Consider the following 23,713-nt stretch of genomic DNA (forward strand, 5'->3'; position numbering starts at 1 on the left):
GCTTTTCTGACTCAGTGGTTATTGAGAAAAAGATTTTAACTATATATTTGTATGTAAAACTTTGTTCCCCCTTGTGGCCCCATCCTACCCCCGGGGGCCATGATTTGAACAAACTTGAATCTGCACTATGTCAGAAAGTTTTCATGTAAAAATCAGCTTTTCTGGCTCAGTGGTTCTTGAGAAGAAGATGTTTGCTATATATTTGTATGTAAAACTTTGATCCCCTATTGTGGCCCCATCCAACCCCAGGAGCCCATGATTTGAACACACTTGAATCTGCATTATGTCAGGAAGCTTTCATGTAAATCTCAGCTTTTCTGGCTTAGTGGTTCTTGAGAAGAAGATTTTTAAAGTTTTTCCCTATATATTTGTGTGCAAAACTTTGATCCCCCTTGGGGCCCCATCCTATCCCCGGGGGCCATGATTTGAACAAACTTGAATCTGCACTATGTCAGAAAGTTTTCATGTAAAAATCAGCTTTTCTGACTCAGTGGTTCTTGAGAAGAAGATTTTTAAAGATTTTTCCTATATATTTGTATGTAAAACTTTGATACCCTATTGTGGCCCCCATCCAACCCCAGGGGCCCATGATTTGAACAAACTTGAATCTGTATTATGTCAGGAAGCTTTCATGTAAATCTCAGCTTTTCTGGCTTAGTGGTTCTTGAGAAGAAGATTTTTAAAGTTTTTCCCTATATATTTGTATGTAAAACTTTGATCCCCCCCTTGTGGCCCCATCCTACCACCGGGGGCCATGATTTGAACAAACTTGAATCTGCAATATGTCAGGAAGCTTTCAGGTAAATTTTAGCTCTTCTGGCCCAGTGGTTCTTGAGAAGATTTTTAAATGACCCCACCCTATTTTTGCATTTTTGTGATTATCTCCCCTTTGAAAGGGACATGGCCCTTCATTTGAACAAACTTGAAAGCCCTTCACCCAAGGATGCTTTTGGCCATGTTTGGTTGAAATTGGCCCAGTGGTTCATGAAAAGAAGATGAAAATGTTAAAAGTTTACAGACAGACGGACAGATAGACAGACGGACGATGGACAATATGTGATCAGAAAAGCTCACTTGAGCCTTCGGCTCAGGTGAGCTAAAAAATACTAATCTTCTTTCGACACTCCTGTAAGTCGGACATAGAGTTTTAGATCAAAATTTTTAACTCAAAAGAATCCGACTTATAGGCGAGAATATACTGTAATTTTAGTTAGAAATTACATCTTTTTTCTAAAATTGAAACAGAAGATTTCATTTAATGAGGGCTGACACATCTACAATAAACCCCTGCCTGACACATCACTCAAGTAATAATGACATGATATCAACCAGACTTAAGATTTCAATGATTTTTTTTTTTGATTTTTTTTGGAAAGTTCAGATATTGCAAATTAGAATGTCTCCAATAGAATTAATTCGAACCCATTCTAACAAGTTAAGATTCCCTGTCACTAGTGATTTCTGGTTGGTAATGCTTGATATCAAATGTATCACCTTGGAAGTAAATATAATCATGGTTTTGTGAAGGCAAGGACTTATGTTACTACAGGTCCCTATAACTCAAAAGCAAGGTAAAACTTTCCCAGAGTGATTTAGACAAGGATAATTACCATTATTTGATAATAAAAAAAACAATAACTGATTTTGAACCTATGATACATATTACATTTAATGAGGAAAAACCAACATTTCTTCATCTTTTATTTTTAATTAGTATATGAAGTACCAATACAGATTGAAAAAGATGTACTGTGAGCAATGCTCACTAAGAATACCCCCCGCTTACCCCAATCTCCCAAAGGGTGTTGTTAATGGGTATAAATTACCTCTTTCCTGAGTGTAAAAATATGGTATGCCTTTGTAGAAGAAAATGGAAGATATAGTCCAAACACAAATCCATGGCATAAACCTATAATTTTGACCTTGAGATCAAAGGTCAAGGTCATAAAGAGGCCATGAATGTACATGACACATAGTCTCATGGTGATACACTCATGTCTTATGGTATGACTATGTCAAAACCTTATAATCAATTTTGACCTTAAGGTCAAAGTTCAAGGTCATATAGATGTCATGAAGGTACTTGACACATCGTCTCATGGTGATACACTCATGTATCAAATATGATATGCCTATATCAAAGAACAAAGAAGTCATGGCCCGGACACGAATTCATTGTAAAAATCTTTAATTTTGACCTTGAGGTCAAGGTCATATGGAGGTCATGAGGGTACATGACACATCGTCTCATGGTGATACACTCATGTGTCAAATATGGTATGCCTATGTCAAAGAACAAAGAAGTTATGGCCCGGACACAAATCCATTGGTATAAAACTTTAATTTTGACCTTGAGGTCAAGGGTCAAGGTCATATAGAGGTCATGAAGGTACTCGACACATCGTCTTATGGTGATCTACCTTTGTGCCAAATATGGTATGCTTAAGTCAAAGAACAAAGAAGTTATGACCCGGACACGAATCTGCACAGACGGACAGACGGACGGACGGACAGACAGACAGATTCCTATATACCCCCCAGAACTTCGTTCGGGGGGTATAAAAATTATAGGCAGCAATTTCCAAATAAACCCCAGGTAATACACAAATGCATCTCACAATCCTTTAGAAAACATTTTTTATTCACTTCAAAGTCAAGGAGAAAGAATTACTTGATAGTGACTATATGCATTATATAACAATACTGAGAATAAATGCTTTTTAAAAATAATTTCTCAAAGGCGAAAGTGAAATCTGATCAAAGACATCTTTATTTTTTTTCCCCTCAACCTAGCTAGCAAAAAGGACAAGAAAATCGAATCATGAATCACTCTAGATAAGAGTACAGAGAAATCGAACAGCTGCAGTACATATCTTAATGACGAAGGAGTGGTTGTTTCATACCAATGTCATACAGCACGATCAGGAACTCTTCTTCGGGGAGGCCGTAGAAGTACTTGGGCTGGTCCAGCATGGAATACAGGCTACTCCCATCGCAGAACTCCATCGCCAAAACATAGTTGTTGGAAGTAATCTGGAAAACAGTTGACAGGCATACATGACTGTAGAGTCTCTCAGTTCATTATGTAATACTGGTAGTGTGAAATTAACCCAAGCTCCTACAAATATTTGCTGACTTAATTATGACTACTTTATCAGTAATTTTTTTTCCAACAAGAGATGCTTATGACATATCACTAGGGCATGCATGCAAGACAAAGATAGTATTCTTCGTCATCAAACACTTTTCCAGTAATTAGTTCTGACTTGCAAACCTTGTGTGGTTTTGTCATAAATGTTCCTTTTTATTATACAGTACATAGGATATTTTTGTTCTTTGTCATCTTCCCCCTTCCTGTAGTTAAGATGAAAGTAATACAGGGACCAAAATTTATGGAAATACTGTAATATGTTTCCTCAAAATGTACTTATCTTAGTATATTTAGAACAATAGGAGATGATGCAATCAAGAATTAATACTTCTATTATGCATAGCAATAGATTATAATTTCCCAGGCTTTATTTTACAGTATGGTATAATCAATGAAATTTCAAATTTTGAAAACTGAAAAAAAAATGTTAGTGTATTTGATATTAGCTTAGGAACAATCCAGTTTTTCCCCCCATCAAATCCAACCTCTTAGCCATCTTGAAAATGTCTTTTTGTCTGAGTATAATTTAATTCTTGTTCCTACTTTGCTACCTCACAAGCACTGACAATAAACCATCTCAAAATCACTGTTAACCACACCTCTTTATCACTTACAAACTACCACCTCACAATCACATTTGTACATAACAAAATTTCCAGAATAACTTCTATTTGTACCTATCAAAATTTTCAAAATAACTTCTTCCTATTTCAGAAATCCCAAGTGGTTTCCCACAACTTGAACTCTGACATAATGAAACTTCAAATTTCACTTCCTTAATGCTGTATGCCAATGAATGAAAATCTGCCATTTAGATACCATATAGATTACATCCTTCTTCATTCTTTTTTTTTTTTTTTTTTTTTTGATTTATGAGAAGATCAACTCATTAAGGATGGATTATGTTTGCTTGAATCCTATATATAGATTCACCAGCTTCCTTGTTGATAAAAAAAAATTCACATGAATAAATTCATCTGCTACCTGACTCTTATAAAGTTCATAGATCCGATAAAATCTACACCTTTAACAAACTTCTCCGATGTTTATAAGTTAAAACAATGATGTATTGTCATAACTCCCAAACCCATTAAAACTGTAATACACAAACCTCTTCTTTCTATAAATAAATTGTAAATTTAGAATACCTCCACTGAATTTACAAAATTAAAGTCTTTAATTCGAAGCTATGAAATCTTTCAGTTAGGCAGGACTTCCTGAAAATGATCGAGGTATCCTATCTGGGATGTTGCACGAGTATTCCTATCTGAGGTGTTAGAAAATGGCAAAAGTAAACCACTCTTCAGACAACATATTTGCCTGCCTAAAATGTTGTATAGCTGATACATGTAGCAAGGAACATATCTTCATTTTGGGTTTTACTTTGTTGATATGTGTAGCTAAAATCCTAATCTGTCTAGTGAAACACCTTTATAAGGTGTTGATGGTAAATGTAGCAGGTGTTGATGGTAAATATAGCTAAAATGCTACTCTCTTTATGAAACACTTTTCATAAGGTGTAACTTTGGAAGTAAATGTAGCTATAGACTGCTACTCTCTACAGAAACACCTTTATAAGGTGTAACTTTGATGGTAAATGTAACTAGACTGCTACTCTCTCTACAGAAAGGGGCCTCCGTGGCCAAGTGGTTAGAGTATCACGTTCAAAATCACACGGCCTCTCACCTCTGCTCGGCGCAGGTTCATACCCCGCTCGCGCCGGGAAGTGAGAAAGTTTCCCAGTTTACTTTTGGAAGGTCGGTGGTCTCTTCCCAGGTACATTGTATCTGGGTTCTCTCTTCCACCAATAAAAACTGGGCACCACTATATAACTGAAAAATTGTTGAGTGTGGTAGAAAACATTAAAAAACTAACCAAACTACCTCTCCACAGAAACACCTTTAAAAGGTGTAGCTTTGAAGGTATATGTAGCTTAAATGCTTCTCTCTTTACAGAAACACCTTTAAATGGTGTAACTTTGATGATAAATGTAGCTTAAATGCTTCTCTCTTTACAGAAACACCTTTCATAGGGTGTAACTTTGATGGTAAATGTAGCTCAAATGCTTCTCTCTTTACAGAAACACCTTTCATAAGGTGTAACTTTGATGGTAAATGTAGCTTAAATGCTTCTCTCTTTACAGAAGCACCTTTCATAAGGTGTAACTTTGATGGTAAATGTAGCTTAAATGTTACTCTCTTTACAGAAACACCTTTCATGGGGTGTAACTTTGATGGTAAATGTAGCTCAAATGCTTCTCTCTTTACAGAAACACCTTTCATAGGGTGTAACTTTGATGGTAAATGTAGCTTAAATGCTTCTCTCTTTACAGAAGCACCTTTCATAAGGTGTAACTTTGATGGTAAATGTAGCTTAAATGTTACTCTCTTTACAGAAACACCTTTCATAGGGTGTAACTTTGATAGTAAATGTAGCTTAAATGCTTCTCTCTTTACAGAAACACCTTTCATAGGGTGTAACTTTGATGGTAAATGTAGCTTAAATGCTTCTCTCTTTACAGAAACACTTTTCATAGGGTGTAACTTTGATGATAAATGTAGCTAAAATGCTTCTCTCTTTACGGAAACACTTTTCATAGGGTGTAACTTTGATGATAAATGTAGCTAAAATGCTTCTCTCTTTACGGAAATGCCTTTTTAAAGGGGCATGGACACGATTTGAGATGAAAATTTTCAAATTTTGTTTTTCCATTTTTGTTTTTTGAAATGCTTAACCAAAATTTGAATATCAGTTGTTGAGTTATAAGTGAGGTACAGCACTTGCAATTCTTTGTTATGTAAACATATTTTAAAAGGCTCGTGCCATGTTTTTATTTACATTAGACTGTTTAATAGAAAATAGTGTGTTTAAAACAGTATGAGATGTGCCAAACACTATATAATATTTGACTTGGGTGTCAGATATCAAGATTATATCTCTATGGATGTCAGATATCAAGATTACCTCTCCATGGATATCAGATATCAAGATATTCTCTCTTTGGATGTCAGATATCAAGATTATCTCTCTTTGGATATCAGACATCAAGATTATCTCTCTTAGGATGTCAGATTATCTCTTTTTCAATATCATATATCAAGATTATCTCTCTTTAGGTATCAGATATCAAGATTATATCTCTTTGGGTGTCAGATATCAGATTATGTCTCTTTGGATATCAGATTATCTCTCTTTTTTGGGTGTCAGATATCAGCTTATCTCTCTTTGGGTGTCAGATATCAGAGTATCTCTCTTGGATGTCAGATATCAAGATTATCTCCCTTTGGATGTCAGATATCAAGATTATCTCTCTTTGGATATTAGATATCAAGATTATCTCTCTTTGGATGTCAGATATCAGATTATCTCTCTATGGATATCAGATATTATTATAAATCCCCTGTGTTGTCTAAAATAAAGTGGAATTAACAAATTCAATTTTAATCATAAATTAATAGTCATGATTAAAAATTAAAAAACATATCTCTTTGGGTATCAGATATCAAGATTATCTCTCTTTGGATATCAGATATCAAGATTATCTCTCTTTGGGTGTCAGATATTAAGATTATCTCTCTTTGGGTGTCAGATATCAGATTATATCTCTTTGGATATCAGATTATATCTCTTTGGATATCAGATATCAAGATATTCTCTTTGAATGTCTGTAAAGATTACCTCTCTTTGAATGTCGTATATAGAGATTACATTCCGATGTTTTAGCCGTTGGAGTAACTGTAGTTCGCGATGAGGAACAGCCGCATAGTGCTGGGAGACGCGGTCGTGGAACAACTTCACAGCACATTCCTCCCCTGTTGTCTAAAATAAAGTGGAATTAACGAATTAAATTTTAATGATAAAATTAACAGTCATGATTAAAGATAAAAATAACATTGTAATATTGTCTGTTAAGTAATGCACAGTGACACACTATATAATCGCAGTGAGTACACTGAGGTTTCTTGCACTAACACAATTATATTTCCTGATTAACTCACTCCCATTTTTCCACCAGTTGGTGCAAACTACCATCATTTAGTACTATTAGAGAATAGCTCTTAAATTCCTGTCCTATATTTAAGATCATTAATGCTAATTGATGATGTTTACTATTCTATAATAAACCATTGTCTTGAGACAGTTCTACAATATTTAGTTATTTTCAATTCTATTTTTTTGAGTTTTGCCCACCATTTCAATGATTTTTTTCATTAAAAATATTATAATTATGTTTCTAGATATTGTTTTAATTAACTTTCCTCTTCTATAATGTCACAAATGGTAGATTTGCATCTTGGTTATTCTCATTTAACAGCATAGAACCTACTCCAGAGGCCAATCAAAATGTAAAAAACAAAAATAATTCAATAGAACAAAACATTTGTAATTATCCTGTTGCAAAATCTTACCATAAAACTGAACTTGCACACAGCCTTGCTAATGAGCTGGGTTTAATATCAATATACAGAGTGTATAGTTTTATTTAAGGAAGCAAGTCCATATCATACAAGTTGGGCAAGAAAAAGCCGATTTTGTCTTCTTGGTTGCCTCCTCTTGTTACAAAGTTTACAGAAAAATCCCCCCCCCCTAAATTTGCCCCATCTTTGGCTTCTTTTTTTTTTAAGAACTTGGCAATAATGATTTTCTTTATATAATGTTCTGTCAAAGCATTGTCTTCATGTTTATATTGTACTGTGTTTTATTTGTTGGATTTGGTAACTTGTTTAACACATCTCTTTGTATATATATATATATGTATATCTATGTTATCTTAGTTATAAGTGCATATAGTCTTGTTGTAAGTTGATTTGCTTTGGTTTTATATAAATACTCTCTCAATAAATGACTTTTCTGATTCCTAACAAATGTGTGTTGTGTTTCATTCTATTATAATAGAGCTATTTGTGACAACTTTCACACATAGAAGGCACTGTAAGGTACAATGAAATAATTCACAAAAGTTATAATCTTGTGGATGAATACATCATACATCATTGTATTCATTCGAAAATAAGGTCTCATAAAATGAAAGTGTATGATTTACGGTGTTTTAATATTTATAACTGTAAAATTAATAACTATTTATATCATTTACTGCATTATTATTATAAATATCAATATGCATTCTTCAATGATCATGCATGCACTGATTAGATTGTCAAAATTTATTGGTATTATTGAGAAAAGAGTCCAGCACTCTCAAGGTTGAATTATAAGTCATGTACAATTTACCATTTTCTTATCATGCACTTCACACATGTGTATTTTATTGACTCTATATGTTGTCATGCAGGTAGAGAATAAACTTTTGTCATAGTCAGTGTCATTAAATTGTCATGTGTATATTCATCACAAACTGAGTAATTTAAACGTTTGAAATCTCTTATATTATCACGTACCTCTCCAATGTCATCAAGTACCATGCAGTTATTGGCAATATTAGACTATAACAACAATCACCTGATAGAGTGAGGCATGGGTACACATGACAGTCATCCATATTTTTAAACATATATTTCGTTGTCATGATTTCACAAGACTAATATCACATTTTTTTTTAAGCTTTGAACTTCAATATCAATTTCAAGGACTAGGTCAATTTCAGGGACTAATATGACAATCTATACTTAGGTCTTACTTCTGTTGCAATAGTTTTAAAGAGTTATTTGATAACCAGTTCAAGATGTAGAGATTGTTTATACACTTTTCAATATGAAATTTTTCACCTGACTATTCCATATATACAATGTATATAATACACACACACAATAGTTATAATTACATGGACTCTAAAAATTAAAGTCTGAAGCTAATAACTTTCTTAAAACCTTTTACTCTACAATTATATTGTTCTGCTTCAATTTTTTACCAAGGACAATTAGTTAGGCCATTGTTGATTGTTACCTGTTTCTCATTTAAAACTCATGGGCTATGAAATCTAGAAAAAAAAATCCTGTTCTGAATAATGTTCAGTGACAGTATAAAAGCTAAAAGCTAGGAGCTCATGCGAGATCCACTACTACCAGTGTCAGAGTTTAACATTCAGAAGGAGCTAATTGTGAGATCCACTGCTCAATGAGTGTATTTTGTCTGTATAAGTTCCTACATTCGATGTTTGGAAATTCAAAAGTTTCTATTTTGTGGAATACAAACTAACTGTACATTTCAGTTGCCACTTTGTCCCTCAACATGCATGTAAAAATGATAAGTATATGCAGGTCAAGTTAAATATGTATTTAATTGTACCCAATTTAAAAAAAACATATTTAACTGAAGATCAAGGAAATTAACTGAACATTGAATTGAGTGTTTATATAGAACAGTATTGATAATATTTCAGTGAATCATTTCAACCCAAATAAATAGAACTCATATATTCAAAAAATTTAACATGACAATGTAAAATAAAGTTGAAGGAAATGTTTCCTGGTGCATTTAACAGTATGCAGTTAACACATTTATCAAATCTACAAAGAAAGGAAATTTTACAGTTGGTAAAAAAAACCATCATATTCTCTCATCGAAATTTCATTGTAATGCCATCATGCAAGTGATTGTTTGATAGACACACAGGAGCTAAGCCCGTTTTGGGCCCGAACTCTGTGATACCATAATATTTAATATGGTATCAGAGTTCGGGCCCAAACAGGCTTTATAGCGCTAGCCCCTGTGGGTAGATAGAGAGGACTCTTATCCTGACTTAGACTCGATCTACAAGATGAAAGTACAGTCCTAGTGAGAGTGTCACGAAATCAAATGAGCCTCGCTTTAAACTCAGGAGTCAGATGATACTGATGCTTTTATGTTTATACAAAATAAAATATGGTTTAAATCAAATACTAATGCTGCACCTGAAAAACTTCCATTTAGCTTAAAGGGACTGATTCACGATTTTACCCAAAATTTTGTTTTTCACTTTTAATGATCAAAATCTACTGTCTAATGTGTTTGAAAGATTTCACATGAAAATTAAGGTGATACATCATCAAAGAAGCTCATTTTAGAGAGTTTATTATTTGTTTTTTTTTAAACAAAGATTGCGGCATTCTATTGCTTAGGAATTTTTCAAAAGAAATGGATATCGATCTAAGTATTATCATATCTCTCACATTTCAAGCATTTTTGGGGTGAAATGTGTCATCTAAAAGTTAAAATTTGTGACTATGCAAAATTAAGATGCATTATATTACAAAATCAATAGTTCACTTGTTTGTTTGTTTACATAAAAAGACTCGAGTCTTTGTTTACATAACACATATTTAAGGCTAAAATATTACATTTATTCTTGCATTCAGAAGGTCAAAATTTTGGCTGTCAACATTAAATGAGCTATATTTCTAATGTTTAACATCAAAAATGAAAAATATTTTTATCAAAAATCGTGAACCAGTCCCTTTAAAATATCTACAAGGAAGCAAAGAGAAAATGAGGAAATAATAAAAATGTTATCTTCAACAGAAAAATTTCATTCACAGAAAAGACTTTAGGGGTTGTATTAAGCCTTCTCTTTTTATAAAAACAAAAATGCAGATCATCAAGTTATGTAAGACGAAAAAATTTCTGACAAAATGACAACATCCTTCTCTCATCTAGCTGATCAATTCTACATCACTTCCCAGCATTGAACTGTATGATTAGTCAAAAGCAAAAGAGAAACTCATAGTAAAGTTTCCTCCAAGTAGTGATAGCAATTAAGACTGAGAAATTAACAGGTAATCAAGATACACATACGTACATCTGACCAGAACGGGGAGAAAAAATGTCAATACTGACGTCATCACCTCCCAGTCAGGCGATACAGTTATTTGAAGTAATTTTCAGAGGATGTTTTCATAGATGATACACACTGCGTATGAAATATTTTATAAAGCACAGATTGCAATCAACTTATCAATTTCTGGGCTGCATTTGGATGTGCATCTAGGAATTTTAGGGGTGAACCTTAATTCTCAGACTGGGTTATTTCATATAAAACAGACTTCACAGGCTACATGGAAAACTGTTTTAACAATTTTTAAAAGATTTTGAATATTTGATACTTGACCATAGTAAACCATCAAGTGCAAACTTTTACGGTATTCTACTACCAATAGACAGATCCAGTTATTGATACAAAGCTTGACAAATATCTCATCTCTTATACGTCATTAAAAGTTATCATTTGTAACTTTGCTGTTTTGTATATATAATTTTGCATCACCACTACAAATCAACTGCCCTAATCATTATCTGGGGCAGGCATTGGACATTGCATGGTGGACTATGATGGTATACTATTGCCTCAACCTGTGTACTCTATATAAATCAGCACACCAGGATCATAATTAGGACCTTACCAAGTGTCTGGCCTTGTACACGACTGCAGTTGCTCCACGACCGAGAATGTCTCCTGTATTCCAGCGATAGGACTCCGAGCTCTGCCAGATATGTGCTGTTGTCGTTGACATCTACAGGAAAAAAATCAACATATTGCAACATGTTCTACAATTCAAGAATTTAATCTGTCATATATTACAAGCACTCTTCCTCGATCTCATCAAAAGGGAAATTGCACATGTACTGCACAATATCTAATTAGCAGAAGGACAACATGCACATATATAATATAGCAACATGTAGTTCCATTTAACACAGTTTCCTTGCCCAGGGATTTTTTTAGGGTCTGTAGAGGGCTGAAATTCGGCCCCATTCCCAATGCTAAAGAGCAGGTGTTTTTCCCAAAATGATGCCTTAAAATTCCCAAATGATGGATGCTTTGATAAGAATATGCCTTGAGGGGCCATCCAACCTTGGTGCCACTCTAGCTGTTGCAAAACATTTTTGACAGTTTTTTCTCTGCCAAAGACTGGAATTAAAGCTTGTTTAAGCCACATTGATAATGAAATATCAAATGGTTAACTTTTTGCTTGGTTTTTTTTTTTTTGTTTTTTTTTATTTATTTGTATGAAACAAATTTCCCAATTTCAATCAAATATCATTATTTTTTCCAAACTTGAAGGCCCTGGCCCCTGGATTCAAGGGTTAAAAAAATCCCTGTTACCCTATGCTAAAAACATACTTATTATATAAAACCATCTATTTTCAAAAGTTCCCTTTAACACTAATTTCTCCTTTATTTTGATGAAATTAACTGAACAGCATTGATTTTTGTAGCTGTCATAATTTCTTATATAAACTCCTGAAAATCTATATGTATTGCAGAGAGAATTGAACAATCTTTTCACAGTTATCATATTACAGAAATAGTTCTATGAATTAAAAGTATTTTCAAATAATGTTCACTAGCTCAGAATTTTTACAGTTTGGTTTAAATGATTAAAAAGTGAAAATTGTATTTGGAAACAGTTTACTTTTAAAATTGTGACTGTGAGTCGTCATAAATTAAATGCTTCTTCAAAGTTATTATTGCTTTCTTCTATAAAATGTATCGTATCTAAAATATTGAATCTTGGCATCAATATTGCAATACGTATCATATCGTGAAGGGGGCACATCATTTCAGCTCTAATATGTTGCATAATTGTTATATATAATGTTTGCTTGTTTACATATAATTTCGCATTCAACATTCAAAATGTTGAGAATCAATTTTGGTGCTAGATATATTTTTTTTAAAGCTTATGGTATTTTTTTATGGTAACTTTTTTGCAATTGCTCAAAAATAAAATAGTAATATGGTAATTAATAAGAACTCTTTTTTTTTTCATTGTATATATACATTTGTACATGTATATATACAAAACCTATTCTGTATACATTTTTCAGATCATTATATATTGCAACAATGTATACCTATAATTAGATACTGTACTAGCAGCATTACCGCAATGTTGCCAGTACAGCACAGTTGTACGCGTTGGAAATGCATAGCATAGAAGTGAATATTCTGTCCTATGAAGAGCACCATCTCTTGCTACCTGTTGTATTATATTAAAACTAACAAAACAACACCTTGTGCTACATACGCATTTCCATTTCAGCGGCGTCTGCAATCAGCATTATATTTGTGTACTTGAACTCAGTCTTGTATTGTTTTTGTGATTTGAATCATATATCCTCAGTGTTACTTGTTGGGTGTATTTAGCTTATTTTTTATTATTAGCTGGTTTTTCCCAATTTTAAGAAATTGTCAACAATATTTTCCCCAATTCAAAAGCCGCAAAACCCTTCTGAAAAATGTTGAAAAATCACCGACTTCTCCGATAACATTTTGATATCTAAATTTCACATCATTATAATGTTTATAATGTTTATGTCTAGTCAGTAAATAGCTCTATAGAGATAATGTTGTATTGTTTACTATGTCCGAATTTAAATAAATATTATTTGATTTGATATATATCAATCCTATCTCATAGATACAAAAGCAAACAGGTAAACTCCATTGTTTTCAAAGTCAGCTTAACTAAGCTATCTCTAAAAGGAAAGTATTTGCATCTGTATGTATATGTGACTCATCAGCTGAGCAATATATGTAGGAGTAAAAACCCAACTACTGATAGCAAGAGGCCCATGGGCCACATCACTCACCTGAGTCACCTTGGCTCATATCTAAAGATTTTCCATATATATTCTTATGTAAAACTTTGGTCCCTATTGTAACCCCCAAACTATCCCCGGGTGCCATGATTTTTTACAAACTTGAATCTGCATTATGTCAGGATGCTTTCATGCATGTACATGTTAACTTCTTTGGCCAATGGTTCTTGAGAAGAAGATTTTTAAAGATTTTTTTTTTTCAATATATTAGTATGTGAATCTTTGATCCCCTATTGTGGCCCCAACCTACCCCTGGGTGCCATGATTTTTTACAAACTTGAATCTGCACTATGTCAGGATGCTTTCATATAAATTTCTACTTTCCTGGCCCAGTGGTTCTTGAAAAGAAGATTTTAAAAGATTTTCCCTATATATTTGCATGTAAAACTTTGAACCCCTATTGTATCCCCATCTAACCCTCCCCCCCCCCCCCCCGGGTGGCATGATTTGAACAAACTTGAATCTACACTATGTCAGGAAGCTTTCATGCAAACGTAAATTTCTTTGATTCAATGGTTCTTGAGAAGAAAATTTTTATTATAGATTTTTCTCTATTTATATTATGAAATATATATAAGTGAATTAAGTTGGCTCAATCGTCCCGGAGAAGAAAAGTTTACAGATGGAAAGACAGACAACGGACAAATGGCGATCAGAAAAGTTCACTTGAGCTTTCAACTCAGGTAAGCTAAAAACCTAGTGGAAAGGTATATTTTATTAGAAATTGTTATATATGAAACATATAATTCTGAAGAAGTATTACAAGTCTAAAAATTATTAAAGGGACTGACTCACGATTTTACCCAAAATTTTGTTTTTCACTTTTAATGATCAAAATCTACTGTCTAATGTGTTTGAAAGATTTCATATGAAAATTAAGGTTATACATCCTCACAGAAGCTCATTATAGTGAGATTATTATTTGTTTTGTAAACAAAGATTGCGGTATGCTATTGTTTACAAAATTTCAAAAGAAATGGATATCGATCTAAGTACATGTATTATTATATCTTTCACATTTCAAGCATTTTTGGGGTGAAATGTGTCATCTAAAAGTTAAAATTTGTTACTATGCAAAATTAAGATGCATTATATTGAAAAATCAATATTTCACTTGTTTGTTTGTTTACATAAAAAGACTCGAGTCTTTGTTTACATAACACATATTCAAGGCTAAAATATTGCTTTTATTCTTGTATTCAGAAGGTCAAAATTTTGGCTGTCAACATTAAATGAGCTATATTTCTAATGTTTAACATCAAAAATGAAAAATATTTTTATCAAAAATCGTGAACCAGTCCATTTAATATCGTGTTTGTACACGGTAACTGCATGTTGCTTGTTTAGATCACAGGCAATTGCATCGCTTGGGGTCGAATTTACTATATAAAGAGTTCTATACCTTTACTCTTTATATAGTAAATTCGACCCCAAGCGATACAATTGCCTGTGGTTTAGATATAATTAGTAAAAGTGAAGAGTACAAGAAATCTTTGCAAAAGCAGTTCAAAGAGGTTCAGAAATCATTTATTGATAAATCAAGAAGTCTACATATTTTTGCTTCCTATGGCATATTGGAATATGCTTAATAGAGGTTGCAATAAACAAATTACATGTAGCTTGGATACTGTTAGTTAGGTTGCACTTAATGTATTTCATAATCATTTCAAGAATCTCAATATTGTTCAGGATGATGTTGATATTGCTCTGCCTGATAATATCAGAGAACGTACATAACATTGAACTTAATCGAGTTATAGTGAAAAGGTTTTGATGCTGTAAGTCTCTAAAAAATAATAAAGCATGTGGCGGTGATCACATATTAAACGAGTTTTTGAAGCACTCTGTTAATAAGCTTATGCCCATTTTTGTAAAGATTTTTAATGTTGTATTTGATTGTGGTATATTAATACCTAGTACAAAGTCTGGAGGTTACATATGTCCAATTTAAAAAAGGCTTATGTAGACAACAATAGAGGTATTACAATATATTAAAGGGGCATGGACACGATTTGAGCTGAAAATTTTCAAATTTTATTTTTCCATTTTCATTGTTTACAATGCTTAACTAAAGCATTTCTAATGGTCAACCAAAATTTGAATATCACCATACAAGAGAGATATATAGCTCTCACAATTCTTTGTTATGTAAACAAGGCTCGTGTGCCATCTTTTTGTTTACATATAGATTGCTTAATAGTGGCCTCACTGATATTTGTAATATTGCACATTTGGTGTTTGATGATTTAGAAATTGAAGTATATTTTAAGTTCTATCCATTGCTATATGCTGACGACACTGTAAAATTAGCTGAACTTGCAGAAGAACTAGCTACAATCTTCTTTGAATACAATGTTCTTGTACTGTCAGACTTGGAATCTGATGTATTCCATGGAGCAGAGGTGTGGTTTATGAAGATAATAATATCATCAAAAGATTACATCTTGAATTTTGTAAGTATATTATAACTTAAAAGTTAAAAATGTACACAGACATGTATAATGTATGGAGAACTTGGTAGAATACCTATGTCTATTCCTATTAGTGCAAGAATGATTGGTTTTTGGGAACGCATTATAAATGGTAAACATGAAAAGATCCCCTATACTTTGTATGGCACATTATACAAGTTTAGGTAGAGGAAAAGTGTATCACTCAAAATGGTTAAACTGTATAATAAACATCTTAATTTAAATAGTGGTCATATCTAGATTTGGAACAATCAGCATCTTGATGTTAACTTTCATTTATTTAATTTTAAGAAAGGTTAAGATAACGAACAGCGATCAATCTCATAACTCCTATAAGCAATACACAATAGATAGTTGGGCAAACACGGACCCCTAGACACACCAGAGGTTTAAACGATGGAATTTTGTGTTTACATGTGCTGACGTCATGCGCAAAGAAATCAAATGGCGAGGCGGCGACCTAATTCAAGTGATGCTCCATTTGTCGGTGTTAGGGCCGTTTAAACGGCGATAGCATCGTATTAATCATGATCTATTTATAGATTTATCTTCCGTTAACTGAATTCTCACGTCTTGGAAGATAGATCCGCGAAATAAAGTTGTAAGAGGTAGGTAAAGCAGCGACACCAGCTGGTGTCGCTGAATTCCCACTTTTCAATATGGAGTCCGCTCTGACTCTCCCCCGCACATGTCAAATATAAAAGCGGGGGTAAGAGTCAGAGGAATCTCGGATTACCTTCCATAGATTGACAACAGACACTGGCACTCGACGTTTTAAATATGTATAATAATATAATATAATATTATATAAAAAAGAATTCTTCCTGTATACATAATATTCATGTTTACAGGAAGACATTTTTTTTAAAAATTATTATAGATGTTTAAAACGTCGAGTGCCTGTGCAACAAGACTCTTTTTATGTTATTTGTTTTTTCTTCAGAGGCGAAATTTTACACAATCAATCCCTAATCTTTCAATATATAACATTAAAGAATTGATTTAAAATGAGATTTCGGTAGTTTTAGGTGATATTTCGGTAATTTTGGGGGCATTTCGGTAAATCACGCGCATTTCGGTAATTCGACGTATCGAGTTTCCTCCAATCTAGCTCATTGTTCATTTGTACAAATCTTCTACTAAATGAATGTATTCCTAACATCAATATTGGTTAAATTCATGGAAACGCCCCCACTCCTCAATATAGATTACTATATGCACTGTACCCAAATAAAAGCTAGTACCAAATACATACATATTGTACAGACTTCGGGATGTAGTCTAGTTGTACTTTCGTTTGTAACTTGATTAAAAAATTGACATCACATCGTCGATTCTTACCTGTATAGTTACATCATGATTTTAAAAAGTTCCTTATTACATCATTAACATAAAACCATTGAAATATCAACAATGCAGTGCAAAAAGACGCAGTTACAATTTCAGTTCGGGTTCGGAATTCATATAATCTCTAACCACGCCGCCGATTACAGTACCCGATGTGGTGTAGGGATGCGTTACAGTCAGCTGACCAGCTGTTTTGACTTAAAGCTATATGACCCACAGGCATTTGTTTCTGTAAATGACTTATGACCTCTGTATACTAATAACAACACAAGGTACCTAGCTTCAAATGACACAGAATGGCACCCCTGAGAGTGTCGAACTTTTGAGCCTCCAGGGAATATGCGATGCTAATGTATTTACTACCGTTGTATTGTATAATCATTCAACTTAAAAAACATGTATGACATGACTGCATTCATTGCCTCTTATCGCCGAAAACTGCAACAAAAAATGGATTTTCCGTTTTATACCACGAAGTGCTATGTACTGATACCGCACAGAATACGTGGGCGATTTTGACTGGCTGCACGCTCTTCTAAAATTACGTTTGGAATTCTTTAGAGTTATTTATAGAAAGATAGAGCGTCAGAGATGAATTAAAAATAACAGGCAAAAGGGTGATTTTAATGGTGACCATTAACCACAATTGATCTTATTTTATATAATTTAGTTACTAACATTAGGGGGGGAATGCTACAAAAAATAAAGGGGACTCCATCCCCCCATATTTTTTTCCACAGACACCTGATAACTATAATCCCCCCTTCTGATTTTTTTTTTGCGGTGACAATGCCTCCAAAATGTGTGGATTCCTTGTCTCTCTCAACCCAATTTCGATTGATGTAGTTGTTTCACGCTTTTCACAAGCTTTAGAGATTGGCCTTCTACTGGACTGGTATAATATAGAATATACTTATTATAAACAGTATAAGGTATTTAAGGCTTACAAAAAAGCAAGTTTACGATTACATAAATCGAAATTAGGATAGAATAGACGGGGAATCCACACATTTCGGAGAAATAATCGCCGCCCCAAAAAATCAGAAAGGGGTGGGGGGTGTCCATACTTCAGATGCCTGTGAATTTTTCCATATCGGAACAGATCCGTAATATTAGGGATGCGGGGAGGGGGTTCGTCGGAGAAGATGCACATGGCTTGTTTAAATTTCGTGACAGACAATGATAAAAATATAATAGTCATGAAAAAGACCTTCAGAACCTTAATCAGTGTGTGCATGGGGGTGGGGGGGGGGGCGTTATAGTGTTCGTCAATGCTGTCTCAATTTTTCCCCTCAGGCTGGGAGGGGTCATTCTTTGCTCCAAGGCTTCAATTCATAACTTTCAAGCTTACATGCATTAATATCTTCTCATCCACTACTACATAGTACTATCAAAAATAGTGGAGGGGCCATTCTCGCAATATATCTTCATTTGCATGCATGAAAATAACAGTTAATGTTAAGGGTTGGCCAGTCGCCTCCGAAAAACATTGATATGTGCCTGTAGCGTTCTTGGTACTTATGGTGGGTTTCATAAAACTTCAATGTAACAACAGGTACTTGCCACATCAATACATATCACAAAGTCAATAACACATCACTAAAAAAAACTTTCCTTGCTCTATTTTGCATACTTCCAAATAATCTTTTATCTGTATATTTTCTCTGACTTTCCATAGATCTGCATGAAACATGCAATTGGCAGAAATATTTCTCATACTAGTTAACGAAGTTGTATTTACAGTAAGTCATAATTTCATTATTATCTTCATCAGAAATGATTCCGACACGAAAATATTTTTAAATCTCCACTCGGGAGGTCTTAGCTTCTATCTTCTGATGACATGTAAAATCCCGAAACGTACGAACAGCTTTGGGTTTTTTTTGAGTAACTAAAAATAGCGTACAGCGTCTTCAATTCAAAATTTTTATTTTGTTAACAAAGCAATATGTTCAAGATTTTTTGGTAATAAACATCGTATCAATTTATTGTGATAATAAAACAATGAGACTTTATTTTTCAACACAACGAATATACAATTTTCATTCTGTGCGGTATCAGTACATAGCACTTCGTGGTATAAAACGGAAAATCCATGTTTTGTTGCAGTTTTCGGCGATAAGAGGCAATGAATGCAGTCATGTCATACATGGTTTTTAAGTTGAATGATTGTACAATACAACGGTAGTAAATACATTTACATAGCATATTCCCTGGAAGCTTAAAAGGCCGACATTCTCAGGGGTGTCATTTGAAGCTAGTTACCTTGTGTTGTTATTAGTATACAGAGGTCATAAGTCATTTACAGAAACAAGTGCCTGTGGTATGACCCTATGTTCATGTATTATTTTTGTACATTATTACTTTAAAGCAGATTAATTACTTTATAAAGTTATCAACTTTCCCTTAATTACATGCTTGGAAACATCTGCATGTAAAAGAAAACAGTGAGAATATTATTTAGAAAGTAAATATATATTGTGGTACATATATAAATCATCCCATAATAGACGTCTATAAATAGACCCACGCGCGTCAGGGGAATCCCAACATGATGTATTAACTCATACTCAACTGTCTAGTTTTAAGGCTGAAAGAGCGTAAACCAAAGAATTACTAAGAGGTATTTGATATTTTTATTTCTATTAAACTTATGGCACGGTACTGTTGTAACAAAATACACAGCTTTACACAGAGAAGACCACCAATGATCTGAAAGTTTGAACTGGTCACGTGACTGTCACTGAAACGGCAGAGTGACGCGGTATTTGTAAACATCGATTTAAAATCAAATAATTTGGGTTAAAACAGGTGAAGTAATGTATGATACATGTATGTCATACAGCCTCATAACTAGATCTACATACGTGCGATGGTTTAATAGCGTTTTTACGAGATGGAAAAAAATATTGTAATTCGGACCATACAGCTTTAAAACCAATTCCCAATTTTGGAGTAAAAGGGCTTTCATCATAAGGGTAAGGTTCTCCGAGGCTAACTGTAGAAGATCTGAAAACCCCGGCTACCATAAAAGGTGAAGACAACGAACAGTAATCAATCTCATAACTCCTATAAGCAATACAAAATAGAGAGTTGGGCAAACACAGACCCCCAGATATACCAGAGGTGGGAACAGGTGCCTAGGAGGAGTAAGCATCCCCTGTCGACCGGTCACACCCACCGTGAGCCCTATATCTTGATTAGGTAAACAGAGTTATCCGTAGTCAAAATCAGTGTGCCAATAACGGCCTAACAATCGGCATGAAGCACATCAGACACCATATGACCCAATGATAGTATGTATTGGCAAACTAGATCGTTATAACGACCATAAAACTAGATCGTTATAACGACCATAGAATTTGAGAAATGCTGATTTTAAACGAGACTGTTGGAACCCCTATACCATCAACATGCAAGTTGTCAGTAGCGTGCCTCGACCCAAAAACTGACCATACGCAGAACAAGCTCTTGCGTATCGAATCAGTTGAGAGAGGTAAACACCATGTGCAGGTGATAATGGAATATAGCTGCAGAACTGTAACTCTCTGAAAAAATATTATGACGGAACAGAGAGCTACAGATCCACCCCTTATAAAAACCTTCGATTCACGGCGAACAAAAAGCTGCGCATGGTTGAGCTAGTCCGAAATATCTGACGTTTTCCTGGCTTTTCTATGATTTTGATATTTCCAGTTTACGTAATCGTAATGGCGCCGGTTCTGACGTTTTCCTGGCACGGTAAATATCAAAATCATAGATAAGCCAGGTAAACGTCAGATATTTCGGATTAGGTTGAGGCCTGATATCGTTGTATTCTTGTGTTGACCTGTCTCATAAATTCAATAGGTTTTTATAAGGGGTGGATCTGTAGCTCTCTGTTCCGTCATAATATTTTTTCAAAGAGCTACAGTTCTGCAGCTAAATGGAATAGCGCTACATAAATATGAGAAGTTGATGATGGAGAAGCTGAAACCATCCCGTTTGTCATAAAGTTGAGTTTTTAGTTTGCCGTTAATATCTACTATCAATGAAATATCTAAGTATGAAACAGAAGTGGACGACTAGGTGGTGTCTTTTATTTCGAGTTCACTGGGATATATTGAATCGACATATGAATGAAAATTATTATTGTTAATAATACATCGTCGTATAGCGACAGCATAAAAAATAAATAATGAGCGGATCGAGGAGCCAATTTTAATCAGATTGCATGTGTTCTGTTTCAATCCTCCCCGGTGGACTATCCCAGTATTCCAGCATTTTTCATTTTCAGTGCATCAATAACAAATTCCCTACGGATAACGTTCATGAAAGTTATTGTATTTCAATTACATTTTATTCTACACTTAAGGGGGGAGGGGGGGGAGATGTTTACAAGTCTAGCACCCAGAAATACTGAAAATTCACTATATAGCTGCAAAACTATAGCTCTGAGAAAATATTGGAACAGATGAGAGAGATCTGATATGTCCTAATATTTTCTCATAAAGGTACAGTTTTGCAGCTAAAAATTCGCTAGCTTACGGTATCCACGGGAGTGGGGGTGTAAAGATCGTCTTAGTTTGAGTGCGCATTAGTCATACATGTCTATTCCTATAGAGACAACCCTGAGTAGTTGGATCTCAGCCAATCAGAAAGCTCGGAATTACTCAGTCATATAATAAATTACGAAAGCCCAATAAGCTTATTTTCGTAGCTGAAAAAAATCTTCACGTTATAACGCAAATGTTACACGTTTATTCGCGATTTTCGCGTTATACAGCGAATAAACGTGAAACTTTCGCGTTTTAACGTGTAACTTTCGCTAAGAATGCGTATTTTTTTCACGTTATAACGCGAAATATTCTATTTGGATATAGTTATGTAAAACAGGAACCTGTGATTAGTACAATGAACGAAGACTGATGTTTATGCATTTATAAGTAACCTTAAAGTAAAAATCTATTATATATACACACACTAGCACGTCTACATTTTATACACGCATATTTCAGAATGTTTGGCAAATATGCTATCAAAGTTTTATTGAATGCAAAGTAGAATTCACTTGATATTTGTAATTGATTAATAAGTGTTGCTTAGCTAACAATAGCTTTTAATACAGGGGTATACAATTTCTTTCATTGAAATTAAGCCTTAAAATGTCACAGAATTTTAAAGAACTAACAACCACTAAATCTTTGAATTTATATTTTGTTATTGAGAAAACAATGCTTAATCTACATTTGCTTTTGATTCGTTTGATATTTAACCTGAAAACCTCCTCAGAATGTCTCTAGAAAGCACTTAATGACCTTACTGACCTAAGTCATTTTCTCCCGATAATAAACGAATCCACACTTTTGAAAGATTGTGTCCCTTGGTAGTCATTCTTTTGGAAAGACCCATAGAATTATCATAGCAACCGTTGTAACTTACTGTTTTGTAACGTTGTCATTTGACATCTTTTTGCTTTGGTTTGGACATTTTTCATTTTCTAGAAAGACCTCTCGTATGTGACAATCAATAACACAAAATATGTTCCAAAATTTAAGTACGATGGAATCAAACGTCAATAAGATGATCTTCTTACATAAATCAAGAGATGTGTATATACAAAATTAAAATTACAGCATTGTCATTATAACGCGGAAGTTTTGCGTTATAACGCGAAAAATAATTTCTGCCACGAAAATGAGCTCAATGGGCTTTCGTAATAAATAGTATATTTATATACCCACAAAAAACTTTAGTATTGGAATTTTTAACATTGTTTTAAAGTTATTTATGAAGATAAATATCTTAAATGATAATGAACTCCTGGATCCACCACTAAATTGTAAAAACGATACTTAAAATGTAGTATTATTTTAACGGGAGCAATCCCCTGAAATTGTCATGGAACCTATCCTCCACCTTTAATTCAAAACAGTTTTATGTACTTGTATGTACATCCTTCATAACCGTCACATACATAAAGGGATTCCCATGATAAAAATTCAACTTCCACGTCGTACTATCACTGACAATGATAATTGTGTCCCTATGTTTGGCCGGCGAGACAATTAAATGACATACACAGAAAGATGCACAAAATAAAATTGGAAATGTGGTAGATTTCTTTAATTTTCCACACACACAGATCGCAGAATGACACGTGGTAACAAACACGTGTAACTTCCGGTACAGGTACTACACACATGTTTGCCTATACCGCAGTATA

At 33.9% G+C, this 23,713-nt stretch overlaps 1 protein-coding gene and 1 long non-coding RNA gene across 2 annotated transcripts in view; one reads left to right on the forward strand and one right to left on the reverse strand.

Annotated features, from left to right (window-relative positions):
* The window catches only part of LOC130047910 (serine/threonine-protein kinase TBK1-like), a 31,235-nt gene extending 13,784 nt beyond the window's left edge, over positions 1-17,451 (reverse strand). The window contains exons 1-4 of the mRNA XM_056143652.1: positions 17,417-17,451; positions 11,488-11,598; positions 6,830-6,970; positions 2,904-3,033 (exon numbers count right to left, since the gene is read on the reverse strand). Coding sequence (XP_055999627.1) covers positions 2,904-3,033; positions 6,830-6,970; positions 11,488-11,598 — 382 coding nt within the window. The 5' untranslated portion in view covers positions 17,417-17,451. The remainder of the gene's footprint in view (positions 1-2,903; positions 3,034-6,829; positions 6,971-11,487; positions 11,599-17,416) is intronic.
* Positions 17,452-21,598: 4,147 nt separating this feature from the next.
* Positions 21,599-23,713, forward strand: part of LOC130047915 (uncharacterized) — a 7,525-nt gene continuing 5,410 nt past the window's right edge. Inside the window, exon 1 of the long non-coding RNA XR_008796733.1 lies at positions 21,599-23,713. This exon is cut by the window's right edge and continues 3,677 nt beyond it. This is a non-coding gene — a long non-coding RNA (uncharacterized LOC130047915).

Source organism: Ostrea edulis, chromosome 7 (genome assembly GCF_947568905.1).
Source record: "Ostrea edulis chromosome 7, xbOstEdul1.1, whole genome shotgun sequence".
Lineage (NCBI taxonomy): Eukaryota > Metazoa > Mollusca > Bivalvia > Ostreida > Ostreidae > Ostrea > Ostrea edulis.